Genomic DNA, 18,573 nt, shown 5'->3' on the forward strand with positions numbered 1-18,573 from the left:
GGGGGAGGACTTGAAAGAACAAAAACCGGGAGCGGAGGAATGCTTCTTTCCACTCCACAGGAACCATGGTTTACACGCTGCCATCTCACAGCAGATGCTGAGCAAAAAAGCCAAAAAAACAAAAACAGAGACTCCCTAGCGGGATATGCCTGGATCCCCAGGCTTTAAGAAATGCAACTCCTGTAGGGTGTCAATTTCAATGTCTGATGGCCACTCACGCTGCATACGCTGCCTGGGGCAGGAGCATAACACGCAACAGTATGCTTACTGCCTGAAGCTCTCAAACAGGACATGAAAAGCCAGAGAGCTTCAGATAAAAATGATGCAGCTGGATACAATTGAAACAGCTGCTGAACAAAGGGACAGAGAATCGCCTCCCACAAAGAAGTCCCCTAGGGATGCATACCTACAAGGGGCTAAGACCCAGATAAGCCCCAGGGTACAGGACACGCAGAAGCCAATAAAGCAGCCCCACTCCTCAGCGGTTCTGGATCCCCACTACGGAAGCACCCAGGGGGCAGCAATCCTATCTCTGTGTCTGCCAAACGGCAGGACAAACAAGGGGAAGGAGCCCAGCACAAATACAAGCCAAGACCCCAAGAAGAAGGGACAACTTTCCCCCCCCGAAAGCTGGATGTGTCAGCAGAACAGACAGGCTCTACACCAGCATTGGCAAAGCCGCAGACAGCAGCATCGCCGAAACTGCGTTCAGCGTTTAGTAGCTGACAGCGGCACCAAGTGAAGCACACTCCGCACTGACACCATGCAGGGAGAGGAAAGCACTTAAAGAGCCACTACTGGCTAAAAGTGCTAGCGCACACAGGAGACACTCGGCACCAACAATACCATTAGCAATGGCACCAGACTGCTCCCTTCTACTCACACCGATGGCACAGCTCACTCAGTGACTGCTCATGCCCAACCCCCGCCCCTCCAACCTCAGCGGCCTCAATTTACCTCCCAAGAGGAGCTGAGGGTGAGGTCAACACCAGGCACACTGCTGTTTGGGAAGGATTGTACCCCAAGCACCTCCAGACAGAGCCTGTTATCTTCACCAGGTTCGATTCTTCAGTTCACTGATGATGAAGCTGAAACCAGGGGGACAGACACAACTACAGCCTCATCACTCAAGCTCCCTCAGCTACAACTCTGGCAACAAATACAATGGCTTCCAGCACCCATGCCGCCCAATTGGCTGTATTGAGATCCCTGAGCAGCATATCGACTGCAGCAGCCCCAGCACCTAGGCATATCACAGGTTCCTAGCCTTCACCCTCCCCCCCTTACGAGCAACTGAACACGCCATCTCCTCGGAGGAAGAGGAGGATGTTAATGCTGTTATAGGGGACAGAACAATCAACTCCCCACCCACACGACAACACACATCACTGTCACCTGAGGACACAATTATATCCTCGTCACCCAATGCAGGGGATAACTTCAAAGTCTTTCAGGAGTTCTTTGGGAGGGTGACAGACACACTGGACATATTGATCTCTGATGTACCTGAGACAAAACACAAACTTATGAACATCCTTCACACCTCACCACAAACCAAGCTGGCAAAACCAATGAATGAGGTGCTCATGGATCACGCAAAGAAACTATGGCAGACACCAGCCACAGTCCCACCTACAGGGAAGAGGGCCGACCAAAAGTATTATGTAGCTCCGCAAGAGGCAGAATTTCTGTTCTCCCGTCCCAAATTCTCTAGTTGTTGAGGCAGTTAACCAAAAGGACAAACAACATGCCACATGCTCAGTACCAACCAATAAGGAGTGGAAGCGTCTGGACCAAATGGGCAGAAGAGCCTACTCATTAGTGAGCCTCCAAATCAGAATTGCCAGCTATACTCCCCTCTTGGCAAAATACACACATCACATCTTTGACCAACTGTCAAGTTTTATTGGAGATCTTTCAGACAATATAAAGTCACCATGAAAGAAGGGGTACTGATCTCTAGAACAGCCCTGCAGGGCATACTCTACGCAGTAGACACAGCCTCGAGATCCATAGCGTTGGCCGTTGTAATGAGGTGTGCCTCATGGCTTCATCAGTCGGGCTTCCCAAAAGATCCCCACGGTGGAGGATCTCTCATCTGAAGGGTCGAATCTCTTCGCCGAGTCCACCAACTCCTCACTGCACATGCTAAAGGACTCCAGGGCCACAAGATCCTAGGAATAAACTTAATGAATAGAAAGAGACAAGGAAGACCTTTTGCCCATAGACATAAAGCTACACCATTCAACCAACAACCGAGACAATACAACGGCAGGCACCGACCAAGATAGAACAGGCACAGGCAAACACCTGACCAAGCAACCACACAACAACCATCAACATCTCACCAAGCATTTTGAAGGTCAGGTCGAGGGTCGGACAGCACCAACATCTCCAAGGCAACAATCTATACCCTGCACATTATTTTAGCAGCATTTTATCCAGCATGGAAAAACATCACCATGGACAAATGGGTGCTGGAAATTATCCAGAATGGTTACTGTATTCCCTTTGTCACCAACTCCCACCACCAAACCTCCTCCCCGTCCTTCTTCAGGGACCCCTCTCACGAGCATGTGCTCATACAAGAAGCTCAATGCCTCTTACAACTAGGAGCAATAGAAGAGGTCCCAGTAGACCACAGTGGGGAGGGGCTTCTACTCCCACTAATTCCTGACCACCAAGAAGTCCACCTACAGAAGTTAGGGGGTTAGAGGCCGATTCTGGATCTTTGAAAACTCAACTGCTTTGTACATTACCAGTGATCCAAGATGGTAACCTTAGCTACCATCATTCCTGCCTTCGAGAAAGGAGACTGGCTATCCACCCTCACTTCACGTAGCCATACATCCGTCCCACAGACATTTTCTGAGATTCACCATTAACGAGCGACATTTCCAATACAAAATGCTGCCTTTCGAAATCTCAACAGCCCCAAGAGTCTTTTCAAAGGTTCCCACAGTGGTAGCAGTTCACCTCAGGAAGGGAGGCATAACCATATCCCCATACCTGGACGATTGTCATAGCACATGACACACAAAAGGTGAGAGAGAGAAAAAATCTTTTAAAAAGTGGAAGTCAAACCCCAGCGAGGAAAATAGAAAGGAGCATAAACGTTGAAAAATTAAGTGTAAAAATATAAGAAAAGTCAAAAAGGAGTTTGAAGAACAGCTGGTTTAAAAAACAGGAAACAAAGGGTAGGAATAAATGGAAAATTTTCAGAGAGGAGAGAGGTAGCTAGTGGGGTCCCCCAAGGTTCTGTCCTGGGACCAATCCTATTCAATTTATTTATAAATGATCTAGAGAAAGGGGAAACCATGAGGTGGTAAAATTTGCAGATACCACCAAACAGCTCAAGATAGTTAAGACCAAAACAGACAGTGAAGAGCTTTAAAAAAGATTTGACCAGAATAGGTGATTGGTCAACAAAATGGCAAATGAAATTTAATGTTGATAAATGTAAAGTAATGAACATTGGATAAAATAATCCCAACTCTACATACAAAATGATGGGAACTAATTTAGCTACAACTACTCAAGAGAGAGATCTTGGAGTCATTATGGATAGTTCTCTGAAAACATCCATTCAGTGTGCAGTGGCAGTCAAAAAAGCAAATAGAATGTTAGGAATAATTTTAAAAGGGATAGAGAATCATAGAACATTAGAACTGGAAGTGGCCTCGAGAGGTCATTGAGTCCAGTCCCCTATCCTCTCAGCAGAACCAAGCACTGTCTAGACCATCCCTGATAGATGTCTATCTAACCTGCTCTTAAATATCTCCAGAGATGGAGATTACACAACCTCCTAGGCAACTTATTCCAGTGTTTAACCACGCTGACAGTTAGGAAGTTTTTCCTAATGTGCAACCTAAACCTCCCTTGCTGCAGTTCAAGCCCATTGCTTCTTGTCCTATCCTCAGAGGCCAAGAAGAACAATTTTTCTCCCTCTTCCTTGTAACACTATTTTAGGTGCTTGAAAACTGCTATCATGTCACCTCTCAGTGTATGTCTACACTACAGAGTTTTGTTGGGAAAATGGCTGTTTTTCTGAAAAGTCTTGAGAAACATCCACACTGCAATTGCGTTCTTCCGCAATAAAATTGAAAGAACAGTGGGGTTTTTCCAGCATTCGTAATCCTTATTCTACGAGGAAGAAGCCTTTTTGTGAAAGCGCTCTTTCGCAAATAGGAGTGTGTGGACGGGGAAGAGGGAGTTCTTTTGGAAGAAGAGGAAAGAGGAAAAAGCACACTAGCCTGGTTGCCATTTCGTCCGTAGCAACCACTGTTTACATGCGAGAGAGCGTCCATTCAGTCTGGATGCTCTCTCTTGAAAAAGCAGATCACTTTTTCAATGCACTTGTGCAGTGTGGATGCTCTCTTTCAGGAAGAAGTTTTTTCGGAAGATCTTGTTTGAAAAAAGATTCTTCTGAAAGAAGCCTGTAGTCTAAACGTAGCCTCAGTCTTCTCTTTTCTAAACTAAATAAACCCGTAGTCTTCTTTCATTGCTCATGTTCTCTAGACCTTTAATCATTCTTGTTGCTCTTCTCTGGACCATCTCCAATTTCTCCTCATCTTTCTTGAAATGTGGTGCCCAGAACTGGACACAGTACTCCAATTAAGGCCAAATCAGCGCAGAGTAGAACGGAAGAACGACTTCCCGTGTCTTGCTCACAACATTCCTGTTAATGCAAATGCATCCCAGAATCATGGTAGCTTTTTTTGTTTTGCAACAGTGTCACACTATTAACTCATGCTTAACTTGTCATCCTTTATGACCCCTAAATCCTTTTCAGCAGTACTCCTTCCTAAACATTCACTCCCCATTCTGTATGCATGAAACTGATTGTTCCTTCTAAGAGGCGTACTTTGCATTTGTCCTTATTAACAGGGCTTGCCAAGCGGCGGCGAGCCCCACTCACCAGCTGCTCGGAACTGCACACTGCGCATGCGCAGACTGTGCAGCCACACCGGACTAAAATCTACTCGCCCACGGGCAAGTAGATTGCCCTAATTGTCGAGCCCTGCTTATTAAACTTCATCCTGTTTACCTCAGACCATTTCTCCAGTTTGTCCAGATCATTTTCAATTATAACCCTATCCTCCAAAGCAGCGTTTCCCAAACTATGGTCCGCGGTCTGGTACTGGTCCGTGGGAAAAAATACTGGGCCTCACCGTGGCTTCTGGGGTGTTCCAGGCTCCCAGACTGTCCATGTGGCACCGGGTCCCCCAAGCCCTGGGTCAGGCTGGGCAGAGGATACAGTCAGGTGTTCTGGGCTCTCAGATTGCCCGTGCGGCACTGGGTCCATCCAGCCCTGGCCCGGGCTGGGGGGAGGACGCAGCCAGGGTTGCTGGATGGCTGCCATCTCCATGGGTGAGTGAGTTGCGCCCTGCTGCCCGCTGACTCCTCCAGAGCGAAGGCGGCAGGGGCTGAGAGCTGCCAGTCCATGCCTGGGGGCAGGCTCTCTGCATGGGCAGCATAGCACTTTGGCACTGCCGGGGGAGCGCAGGCCACTTGGCAAGGGCGGCAGTAGGCCCCGGGGAAAGGGCTTCGTCTCCCCAAAATGCGCGCATTTTCATGCGGCTGAGCCTGTGTCATTGGTTTTCCTATAAGGTGACACAGCAGCCTCGGCTTGTTTCTGCACGGTGTGACAACGTGCACGTCTTCTTAGGTTAACTACTTAAGTTTTCTTTGTTTATTTTTAATTAAATACCCTCTCATTTTCATCTTCAATATGGATAAATGGCTGAAGAATGTGACTGGAAATACAACTAATGTTCAAACAATGTGCAGCCTAATACAAGTGAGAATAAGAAGTTTAAAAACTCCTTGAACCCACAATTATTCTGACGAATATTTGAAAATTGGTTTTATAAGTGTTGGTAGTGATAATCACTTGCCATTATGTATAATGTCATGCAGAACTATCCAATGAGTGCATGAAACCATCAAAACTGAAACGCCATTTGGAATGCAAACATCCAGAATACGCAAGTAAGCCCATAGATTTTTTCATAAATAAGAGAAATGAATTATCTTTTGCTAAAAAAAGCATGAAAACTGCACTTTCTGTGCGCTCTTCAAATGAAAACTTTGTGTGGGCTTCATATGAAGTTTCAAAACTAATAGCCGAGACAAATTATCCACATACTGTTGGCAAACAGTTAATACTTCCTGCATTGCATATTATTACATCCCATATTTATGGAGGGAAAAAAAGGAAATCAGTTCAGTTCGCTGTCTTTATTCAACAATACAGTGAAAGGTAGAATTGAAGATATGGCAAAAAATATTGAAGAAACTCTCCTACGTCGAATACAGAATAGTCAGTTTTTTGCATTGCATATGGATGAAAGCACAGATATAGCTCACGCTGCCAATTTGATGTGTTTTGTTAGATATGATTAAGAGAGCTCCATTCAAGAAGATCTATTTTGTAAACCACTTCCAACAAGAACAATGACTGCTGAAATTTTTAAGCTAATCGATGACTTTATTATTGAAAGCGATATGGACTGGAAAAAATGTGTTGGACTGAGCAGTGATGGGGCTCAAGCAATGGCAGGGTCTCACACTAGGCTTGTCCCGCGGACTCGAGCTGTAGCGCCAGACTGTGCATGGGTGCACTGTAGTATTCACAGAGAGGCACTAGCTGTGAAAACTATGCCATCACTTTTGAGTTCCACTCTTCAAGAATGTGTGAAGTTTATAAATTATATAAAATCTCATCCTTTGAATTCCAGAATCTTTACTTCTTTGTGCAATGAATTAGGAAGTGAACATGAGCATCTCTTACTACACTGTGAGGTTTGATGGCTGTCGAAAGGAAACATTTTGAAATGACTCTTTGAAATGAAGGATGAAATTTTATTGTTCTTGGAGCGGCATCCATCAGCAAAAGATGTTATATTTACATTTAAATACAGATTTCATGAATTTGATTGGTTAACAATGGTGGCTTACTTATGTGATATATTTTGTCTTTTAAATGACTTAAGTCTGAATTTACAAGGCACTAAAATTAATATTTTCAAAGTTCACGAAAAAGTTGAGGCAATTAAAAAACTTTGTTTATGGGCACAGCAAGTTAACAAGAGAAACTTTAAATCTTTGTGTACTTAAACTGAATTACAAGAAAATATGCTGAAATTAATATCTCAGATGTGATTTCTGCAGCAATCCTAGAACATCTCTTGGGGCTAACATCAAGCTTAAATTAATATTTTCCTCTAATTGATGCCAGTAAAATGTGGATTAAGAACTCATTCACTGTTGACACTGAAAATGAAAAAATATTATAATTGAATGTATCAGAAGTAGATTCATTAATTGAACTTTCCTGTGACTCTGCCTTAAAAAAGAACTTTGATAAACTCTCCTTGCTTGATTTTTGGTTGAGCTGTAGAAATGAATATTCACAATTATCTGAGAAAGCAGTCAAATTAATGCCTTTCGTCACGACATGTAAGTGTGAAACTCGTTTCTCGTCTTTGGTTTTCTTCAAAAATAAATATAGAAATTGATTGAATGTCGAACCAGATTTGAGGATAAAACTTTCTTCTTTTGCTCCTGACATAAAGTTGCTATGTGATGCAAAACAACATCATCCTTCCCATTCATTCTCTTTTTAGTTATTTAAAAGCTGTAACGTGCACACATAATAAATGACTTATATTCAACTCATTCAGTTATAAATAAACAAACTTTACAACTGTTAAAATTCTACTGGTTAAATTGTAATTAAGGTAATAATAAGTGAAGCAGTATTTTATATCAAGATTTATATTATGTACTATTGTTATTGTGAATAAATAATAAACAGTGAAAATTTATTCATTTTTTTATATGCGTTTATATCTTTGGGCTGCAAAAAACAGTACTAAAAAAACAGGTTCCAACTAAAGTAAAAAGTTTGGGAAACCCTGGTCTAGCAAGCTTTCTATCCATCTTACAGTCCATTTATCCAATCCATATTCTCTTAACTTGCTGGCAAGAACATTGTGGATGACCGTATAAAAGCTTTGCTAAAGCTGACACTGGGGGCTTTGGGATGACAAGGAACAATTTATTTGCATATTCATCATTTGCTTAATGAATATGCAAGTATGCAAATAAATGTTACTGGTCCTTCAAAAGCTCATGTATGGATTTACTGGTCCCCAGTGTCAAAAAGTTTGGGAACCCCTGCTCCAAAGCAGTTGCAACCCCACCCAGCTTGGTATCATCTGCAAACTTAAGTGTACTCTCTATGCCGATATCTGAATTGTTGATGAAGATATTGAACAGAACCCGTCCCAAAACAGACCTCTGTGGATCCCCATGTATGTCTTTCTAGCATGATTATGAACCCTTAATAACTACTCTTTGAGAGAGGTTATCCAGCCAGTTATGCACCCACCTTATAGTAGCCCCATCTAAGTTGTATTTGTATAGTTTATTGATAAGAAGATCTTGCAAGACTGTATCTAATGCCTTACTAAAATCTAGGTATACCATGTCCACTGCTTCTCCTTTATCCACAAATCTTGTTAAGCTATCAAAGAAAGCTATCAGATTGGTTTGACATTTGTTCTTTACAAATCCATGCTGGCTGTTACCTATCTGCTTATTTTCTTCCAGATATTTGCAGATGAATTTCTTAATTACTTGCTCCATTATCTTTCCTGGCACAGAAGTTAAACTGACTGGTCTGTAGTTTCCTAGGTTGTTCGTATTTCCCTTTTTATAGATGGGCACTATATTTGCTCTTTTCCAATCTTCTGGAATCTCTCAGATCTTTCATGATTTTTCAAAGATCATAGCTAAAGGCTCAGATACCTCTTCTATCAGCTTCTTGAGTATTCTAGGATGCATTTCATCAGGCCAAGGCAGTCTTTTGCCAAACTTTCTATCTTTCCTACACATCGGAATAGCTTGCTTTTGAGCCCTTAATAATATCGCTTTGAAAAACTGCCAACTCTCTTCAGTTGTTTTTCCTCTTAGTCAAACTTCCCATGGGACCTTACCTACCAGCTCTCTGAGTTTACCAAAATCTGCCTTCCTGAAACCCATTGTCTCTATTTTGCTGTTTTCCCTTCTACCATTCCTTAGAATCATGAACTCTATGATAAAGACAGAGAGTCTATGAATAAGACAGGATATCTTATTGCCTCTATATAAAACCATGGTGTGCCCACATCTTGAATACTGTATATAAATGTGGTCAGCTTATCTCAAAAAAATATATTGGCATTGGAAAAAGTTCAGAAAAGGGCAACAAAAATGATTAGGGGTTTGGAACGGATCCCATATGAAGAGAGATTAAAAAGACTGGGACTTTTCAGCTTAGAAAAGAGGAGACTACAGGGAGGATATGATAGAGGTCCATAAAATCATGACTGGTGTGGAAAAAGTGAATAAGGAGAAGTTCTTTACTTATTCCCACAATATAAGACCTAGGGGTCACCAAATGAAATGAATAGGCAGCAGGTTTAAAATAAACAAAAGGAAGATTTTCTTCATGCAGCACACAGTCAACCTGTGAAACTCCTTGCCAGAGGATGTTGTGAAGTCTGGGACTTTAACAGGGTTCAAAAAAGAGCTAGATAGATTCATGGACATTAGGTCTATCAGCCAGGTTCTATTAGCCAGAATGGGTAGGAATGGTATCTCACAGACTCATAGACTTTAAGGTCAGAAGGGACCACCACAATCATCTAGTCTGACCCCCTGCACAATGCAAGCCACAGAATCTCACCCACTCACTCCTAGAATAATCCTCTCAACTATATCTCAGATATTGAAGTATTCAAATGATGGTTTAAAGACCCCAAAATACAGAGAATCCTCCAGCAAGTGAACCGTGCCCCATGCTACAGAGGAAGGTGAAATGGAAATGGGTGACAGGAGAGGGATCACATGATGATTACCTGTTGTGTTCCCTTTCTCTGGCGCTTCTAGTATTGGCCAATGTCAGCAGGCAGGATCCTGGGCTGGATGGGCCTTTGGTCTGACCCAGTATGGCCGTTCTTATGTTGGGACACGGGCAGCCCCAGGGCTGCAATGGGAAAAGAAGACTTCCACCAGCTCTGTCTCCCTACAGCAGCAACCTGGGATTAGGTGAGAGAGATGCTTCTCCCCTTCCCCCAGCATAGTAGCCCCATAGTTGTTCTGGATTGGAGGTGGGGGAAGGGCATCTCTGCTCCAGCCATGGGAAGTCTATGGCTAGTATGGGTTGAAGCCAGGGCTGGGGGAGGGGAATATCTCTCTGCTGCAGCCCTTGGCTTCTGCGTAGTACTTAATAAGCTGCTGCATGGTCACACGGCTTAGAAGGAACTTGGACTCCCACTCCTGATCTCAATCTTGTACTCTCTACCCTCACCAGACTTCCCTTGGAGCACATAGCCAGGGGCTCACTCTCACACTTGCCGATGAGTCATATTTCTTATTGCCATCACTCCCATTAGATGGGTTGGTAAATTGTCAGCCACAATGGCCAACCCGCCATACACAGTTTCATAGAATCATAGAATCATAGAATAATAGGACTGGAAGGGACCTCGAGAGGTCATCGAGTCCAGCCCCCCGCCCTCAAGGCAGGACCAAGCTCCGTCTACACCATCCCTGACAGATGTCTATCTAACCTGTTCTTAAATATCTCCAGAGAGGGAGATTCCACCACCTCCCTTGGCAATTTATTCCAATATTTGACCACCCTGACAGTTAGGAATTTTTTCCTAATGTCCAATCTAAACCTCCCCTGCTGCACTTTAAGCCCATTACTCCTTGTCCTGTCCTCAGAAACCAAGAGGAACAAATTTTCGCCTTCCTCCTTGTGACACCCTTTTAGATATTTGAAAACCGCTATCATGTCCCCCCTTAATCTTCTTTTTTCTAAACAAGCCCAGTTCATGAAGCCTGGCTTCATAGGTCATGTTCTCTAAACCTTTAATCATTCTTGTCGCTCTTCTCTGTACCCTTTCCAATTTCTCCACATCTTTCTTGAAATGTGGCGCCCAGAACTGGACACAGTACTCCAGCTGAGGCCTAACTAGTGCAGAATAGAGCGGCAGAATGACTTCACGAGTTTTGCTTACAACACACCTGTTGATACAACCTAGAATCATATTTGCTTTTTTTGCAACAGCATCACACTGTTGACTCATATTCAACTTGTGGTCCACTATGACCCCTAGATCCCTTTCCGCCATGCTCCTTCCTAGACAGTCGCTTCCCATCTTGTATGTATGGAACTGATTGTTCCTTCCTAAGTGGAGCACTCTGCATTTCTCCTTATTAAACCTCATCCTGTTTACCTCTGACCATTTCTCTAACTTGCTAAGGTCATTTTGAATTATGTCCCTATCCTCCAAAGAAGTTGCAACCCCACCCAGTTTGGTATCATCTGCAAACTTAATAAGAGTACTCTCTATCCCAATATCTACATCATTGATGAAGATATTGAATAGTACGGGTCCCAAAACAGACCCTTGAGGAACTCCACTTGTTATCCCTTTCCAGCAGGATTTAGAACCGTTAACAACAACTCTCTGACTACGGTTATCCAGCCAATTATGCACCCACCTTATCGTGGCCCTATCTAAGTTATATTTGCCTAGTTTATCAATAAGAATATCATGCGAGACCGTATCAAATGCCTTACTAAAGTCTAGGTATATGACATCCACCGCTTCTCCCTTATCCACAAGGCTCGTTATCTTTTCAAAGAAAGCTATCAGATTAGTTTGGCATGAATTAAGTATTCATAAATACTTAATTTCATTACACCTGCACTCTAAGTTTCTTCTAAAAGTGGTCTCAGAGTTCCATCTGAACCAGTCCATTCCCGTCCCAGTCTTCCATCCTCAGCCACATTCTCTGTCCTGTGGACAGGACACTTTGCTCATTGGATGTTGGCCATGCATTGCTTTTTATCTGAACAGGACCCACACCTTTTGTAGCTTTTTGTAGTCATTGTGGTGAGGTCACGAAAACAAGTCCTCTTTTCATGGCACATATTGAAGTGGGTCTCTACATGCATCACAGAATGCTAGAAGCAGGCTAATAACCTGTTGCCTGGCAGGATTAGAGCCCACTCCACACAGGTGCATGTGATCATCTCTGCCTCCCTGACATGCCCCTTGCATGATAAAGAAAAGGCAGTGACCTGGCACTCCATGCATACCTTCACTACCCATTATGCCATTGCTCAGAGAGTGGCAGAAGATGCAGTCATGGGCTGTGCTACCCAGCAAACAATACTTATATCCTTACCCCTGATCCCTGCTTGATGCTTACCATGTTTGGAATACACATAGGGACCATCACTTGAAGACAAATGTTTGTTTCTGGGTGACACCTTTCAAATAGATTTACATTCAGGCTAGACATTTATGTGTAAATGGTCCATTAAAGACACTTCACTCTAGCAGTGGGCCATAGAAGAAAATCATCCTGTCCAGATAACTCTCAAAGGATGCGTCAGAGATTGAGGGTCAATGGCCAACACCTATGAGTTAGCCAACCATGTAAGGACATGATATGCTCATATGACCCTAGTTCCATCTTGCGCTAGTAATTTTCCACAAATAGGACCTACAGGCTTTGTTTGGGACAGAAGATATAAAAAGGCACCTAAGATATCTCCATTTTGTCTTCACTTCATGCATCATTTTTCTGGAATGGTTTACTAACAAGGAAACCCTAATCAAGGATTGATGACCTCTAATCTGTTTGGGTGATTCCAGAGAGACTAACAGTTTGTTCTTTCAACTGATACAAGGACTTTGCAGTCATTTGTATGTATATGATTCCTTGCCCATATATAGCTCTCCTTTTTCTTTTTCCTTTTCCTTTTAATAATAAAATAATAATAAGCCTAAGTTATTAAGGATTGGCTGTAAGTGTTTATTTGTAAGATTTGAGATTCATATTGACCTAATGGTAAGTGTCTGATACCTTTGGGCTTGGTAGAATGTTATGGTGAATTTTGGTAATGCCTTTTATATTATACTTGGTTGTCTAGATGGAGCCATGGACTAGACTGCCTAAATGGGGCTGTGTTTGGCTTCTTATTAACCAGCATAGTACTGCAGAAGCTTTCTTGTTACTGGATTGGAAATCTAACTGCAAATTAAACCATCAGTTTTGGGGATTGTCTGCCCTGTTTCTTGCAGTCAGCCCTCAGTATGGCATTGGCAATATGCCCATTCAGATACCTCATGCATCTGACGAAGTGGGTCTTTGCCCACGAAAGCTTATGCTCCTACACTTCAGTTAGTCTATAAGGTGCCACAGGACTCCTCGTCGCTTTTTCAGATACCTCATAACACTCACCCACTGTCCTCTCTACTGCAGACTCTGCTATTCAATGATAAGGGTCACTGAATGGGCATCGCCCCACGTGGTCTCTTCTAACCTTGCCTGTAGCATGAGGCAATGTATGACCTCATGTCTTTCTCATTAATAAACTAGGGAAATAAAACCTAGATGGAGCTATTAATAAGGTGGCTGCAGGCCCACTGACAGTGAGGGGCAAAGGGGACAACTGCCCTAGGGCCTACAATACAAAAGGGCCTGGAGTTCCTGACCATCATTGCCACTACTATGGTGATAACAGTGAATGGAGCCCTGAGCCCTTCAAATTGCTGCTGGAGCACTGTATGGCATGCTCAGGGTAACCTTAAGGGCTGCCTGGGGGAGGGGAGGGTCATAATTCAGAATCATCTGGACACACTGGAGAAAAGGCTGGAGGTAAATGGGATGAAATTCAATAAGGACAAATGCAAGATACTCCACTTAGGAAGGAACAATCAGTTGCATGCATATAAAGTGGGAAATGACTGCCTAAGTAGTACTGCAGGAAGGGACTTTAGGAGTCATAGTGTACCCCAAGCTAAATATGAGTCAAGAATGTGACATTGTTCCAACAAAAGCAAATATTCTGGGATGTATTAGCAGGAGTATTGTAAGCAAGACACAAGAAGTAATTCTTCCTCTCTGCTCTGTGCTGATAAGACCTCAACTGTCTAGTTTCTGGGCCAACATTTCAGAAAGATGTGGACAAATTGGAGACGGTCCAGAGAAAAACAACAAAAATTATTCAAGTTCTAGAAAACATGACTTGTGAAGGAAGATTGAAAGAACTGAGTTTGTTTAGTCTGGAAAAGAGAAGACTGAGAAGGGGACCTAATAGCTTTCATGTATCTAAAAGGTTGTTACAAGAGGGAAGGAGAAAAATTGTTCTCCTTAACTCCTGAAAATAGGACAAGGAGCAATGCGCTTAAGTTGCAACAAGGGAAATTCAGACTGGATATTAGGAAAAAACTTCCTAAACTGTCAAGGTGGTTAAGCACTGGAATAAATTGCTTATGGAAGTTGTGGAATCCCAATAATTTTTACGAGCAAGTTAGACAAACTGTTAGGGATGTATCTAGACTGTTAGGGAAGGGGGGGTTTAGCCCCAGGGCAGGTGCCCGCAGGGGTTTGGCTGCACTGCAGAAGGGTGGTTTGTTCCCAGGGCAGGTGCCCGCGTGGGTTTGGCTGTGCTGCGGGAGGGGGGTTTGGCTCTGGGGCAGACACCCGCAGGGGTTTGGCTGCACTGCGGGAGGCACGTGTCGGCTTCCCTCTAGGGGGAGGGAAAAATCTTGGGAGGAGGCGGGTGCAGGGGACTCTCTACCCCCCACTGGTCCCCCTGTTCCGTCTCCCCACTTCCCACTCCCCAGCCTCAGAAACCTGTCCCCACTGGCACCCTGTCCTCTCTCCCTGCTCCCCAGTCCCGTTACCTCTCCCATCCCCAGCTGCAGAACTCTGTCCCCACTGGCTTCCTGTCTCCTGTCAAAGCACCCACTAGCACCCTTCCCCAGTACTATGTCCCCTGCTCCCACCAACACAGTTGGGGCCACATTAATGAAGCTGGGGGGGGGGGGAGAGGTTGGAGAAGGGGTTTTTTGCATCTCACTTGTGTGGCCCCAACTGACTTTTCTGTGGGTCAGTGACCCCAGACTCAAAACAGGTTCCCTGCCCTTCTCAGAAATAAAGACAATGCAGAAACTTTTTGTGTTTGACATAGTATTTTATTTGAAAATGAAGCCTAGCCAACAAACCCCCAGTTGTGGCCAAGCTCCCATCTGGCCACAGCATCATAACACTCCTGCACTCCCCTTTCCCCTAGACCCTACATCTGAGCCTACCATACACTGGAACCCCCTGCCCTGAGCCCCTCACATACCCCAACCCAAATTCCTGAACCTTCACATCCAGAAGTCTGTGGCTTGCTTAGTACCCTAATCCTACATCTGACCCCAACACTGCCTGGCCTGGAGCCCCCTCCCCAAGCCAGCGTTCCCTTATCCACCTCATCCTGCATCCAGATTTCCTCCCAGAGCTTGCACCTCTCACCCCTTCCCATACCCAAATCCCTCATTCCCACCCTGGAGCCTACACATCCTGTCTCAACCCAGCAAGGGTATGGCTAGACTGAAGGAGTTTTTCAGGATTCCAGAGATATCCCAGAAAAACTTTTCTGCATCCAGGGATGCATTTGTTCTTCCACTTCTTTTAGTGGAAGAGCAAACATGGTCTTTCAGTCACCCCTATATTCCTCTTTCCACGAGGAATAAGGGGGCTTCCAAAAGAAGGGGTTTTTCTGACATTTGGTCCAGTCTAGATAGGCCAAATGTTGGAAAAACTTCTTCCTACAGAAGAATTGGGGGAAAAAGCAGCAGTATAAGTGTTGGGGATAGCAAGTGATGGAGAGGAGGAGAATAGAGAGGACAGGGCTTCAAGGAAGGGGTGGGGCGGTAGATCTTGGTTTGTTCTGTCATTTAAAAAGTGATCTTTGGTGTAAAAAGGTTGGAGACTACTGCTCTAGATGGTGCTTGGCCCTTCCATGAATACATGGGGCTGGATTTGATGACCTCTGGAGATTCCTTCCAATTTGTGACTCATATGCAGGTCAACTGATACTGCTATTAAAAACTTGCAATTATGGTGTGCAATCATTTATGGTATCCACTTTTGTAACACGTGTAGGGAGCACACATCTGGAAGAACTGCCAGTTACAGGTAAGCAAACTCCTTATCTCCCAGATTTCAGAATAGGATTGGTAGAGCCACCTTCGTGCTTTTCTCCAGTGCTGGCAATTTTGCTTATTTCACTAGTGGTGAAGTGTTTTTGTTTTTAATTTTGATGTGTGCTATGCTAATTTCAGAAGCTGTGAAATCTGTTTCTGAGGTGTCTCAGTGGGTCCACTGCACAATTCGCAGCCATGATAATGCCAAGCAGCTGCTTCGGGTTCAGAAACTGCTCAAAGGACACAAGACCAAAGTGCTGACTCCAGGTGGGTCCTACTCATCAGCCAGACTAGGTGAATAGAAGGCAGCCTTGCGATCACTTCTGATTCAACTAAAATAGGCTTAGAGGGGAAAATTGGCTAGTGGCTCACAAATGACAAGTTAGGAAAGGAAGAGGGCTTCCATGGAGTGAATCCACGGGGCTACCTGGTTGGATTCACAATCTTTATTTAATTAACCTGGAAGTGGACATAAGTAGCAGGCTTAATAGCATGCAAAAGGGAGGAATGTGTAACTTACAGTGAGGACAGGAAAATGATCCAAAATAGTTCATGGATGTTAGTTTGGAAAAAGGTAGCTAATGTTTCCATCTAATCTTTTAATATGTGGAAAAAGTTGACAGTTGTGCTTTTATCCCTTGTGTGTGTGCTCTCCTCTCCATTCACTCCCTAATGCAATATGTTTTGGTGTCATGCGGACTGGTGTTTTGCCCTTGCAGTGCTCTGGTAAAATTGAGGCATGTTGGTTGACAAAATTTCAACACCATATCAACTTAGAATCATAGAGCTGGAAGAGACCTCAGGACGTCATCAAGTCCAGCCCCCTGCTCTAGGCAGGACCAATCCCAACTAAATCACCCTGGCCAGGGCTTTGTCAAGCCGAGACAAAAAGTTTTCCGTTAAAAGCATTTGCAGAAAAGAGCGTCTAGATTGGCACGGACGCTTTTCCGCAAAAGCACTTTTTGTGGAAAAGCGTTCGTGCCAATCTAGATGCACTTTTGTGCAAAAAAGCCCCGATTGCCATTGTTGCATAAATTGTTAGTTTCGTCCCCTGGAGGCTAGTTCAATTTGCCTCAAGAAGAGAGTCACACTTTCAGGCTGGGTCCAACTCTATTTTATTGTTTGCAAACAAGTTCGGCCCAGGAGCTCAGTGCTCAAAGCAGGGTTGACCTTGAACATCGCCTGAGCTGAAACTATTATAGATTTCACATTCTTTCTGGTCAGCGTGTCGCAACGTGATTGGTCACTGCAAGTTTACTCAGTTCCCTGGCAGAAAGTTTAGTAGCTTCTAAGACATGCGCAATCAGCTAAATGATACGTGCTGTTTCAAGCTTAAGCAATGGAGGGGAAGAAGCACACTTAGTTTTTACTACAATTCCCTCCTCAAGATGCTTTCTTCGAATTATACTTAATCTGTTTCAGCCATTGCTAGTCTCTGGTAATGTACAAACATTTCACGTTTTACAACTGACCGTACAGTCCGCTGCACAAGAGCTATAAGACATGGTGCTAGGCAAGGCAATAAGCATAACATATCATAACAAAACAGAACTAAACAGGAATGTGTACCAACATAGCACAATAAGGTTCGTGTTCATGTTCCCTTTTTACTAATTTTCAGTTTTAGTCTTTTTGTAGTCAGAAATCTTTGGGCTTTGGCGGTGTCAGAGGAGCAGACTTTTCTTCTTTTTCCTTGAAACAGTCTTGGTTCAGTATCATGCAGGGGAGAGGTTACCAACACATCACCCTGTAATATTTTGGTTCTTCTGGTGTCCAACAGGTGGGAAAGCAGGACCAGAAGGAGAGAGGCTTATCAGCAGTCGGGGTAGGATCATTTCAAGATGGAGGGATCTTTTTGCAGTGAGAAGCATTGGCCAACAGTCAGTTCTTGGCACATCACAGCGGTGTTGGTGGTTAGCAAGACTTGGTAAAGGTCTTTTTAGAGCAGTCTTTTGCTGATGGACATAAGTGTCTCTATTCTCTGAGCTAAAAGCCAGCTAGCTCCTTTGGAACCAAGGTTATTTCCTAGGAATAAAGCAAACTGTAAAAACAATCCTGCGCGGTTGTTTGGTACCGGCCTTATTAAAGTGAGGCCCTTTTGGAATGTGGTTGCCAGGGGAACCAGGATTACAGTAACTGTCGTACTGTATACTTCTCAGGCTGACCTAATGATTTAAGTTTCTCAGTTCTCAGCAAGATATCATGGACTGCCTCAGTTTACTCTTATAGTTTTTTTCTCTTGACTTTGGGGTTCTCTTTAATCTACTAGGTTAAATACAACAATTTAAGGGGTTTTAATTTACTCTGGAAGTGCCGGTACAGCACTAGCATTATTAATAAATGTTAAAATTAAAACTCCCCACATAATTTGGCAAACACTATTCAAATCTATCCTCAAGATATTTCATCGCCTTACTGGTACTGCCCATGATTATAGGTTTGACCTCTACTGCCTGGTTGAGTGCTGCAGAGGCAGGTGTTTGGCATGGTCCACGGTGTTTCCCTATCTGTGTGTACCTCAGAC

General features: G+C 43.8%; 1 protein-coding gene across 7 annotated transcripts in view; it reads left to right on the plus strand.

The window, feature by feature from the left end:
• The window catches only part of ARHGEF39 (Rho guanine nucleotide exchange factor 39), a 105,262-nt gene that overhangs the window by 72,425 nt on the left and 14,264 nt on the right, over nt 1–18,573 (plus strand). For 6 of the 7 annotated variants that reach the window (XM_075914730.2, XM_089779531.1, XM_075914731.2 and 3 more), the window contains one exon: nt 16,188–16,316. The exons of the other annotated variant lie outside the window; for it this stretch is intronic. In XM_075914730.2, coding sequence (XP_075770845.2) covers nt 16,188–16,316 — 129 coding nt within the window. The remainder of the gene's footprint in view (nt 1–16,187; nt 16,317–18,573) is intronic. 7 annotated transcript variants of the gene reach the window in all.

Source organism: Pelodiscus sinensis, chromosome 6 (assembly GCF_052426305.1).
Source record: "Pelodiscus sinensis isolate ZL-2025 chromosome 6, ASM5242630v1, whole genome shotgun sequence".
Taxonomy (NCBI): domain Eukaryota; kingdom Metazoa; phylum Chordata; order Testudines; family Trionychidae; genus Pelodiscus; species Pelodiscus sinensis.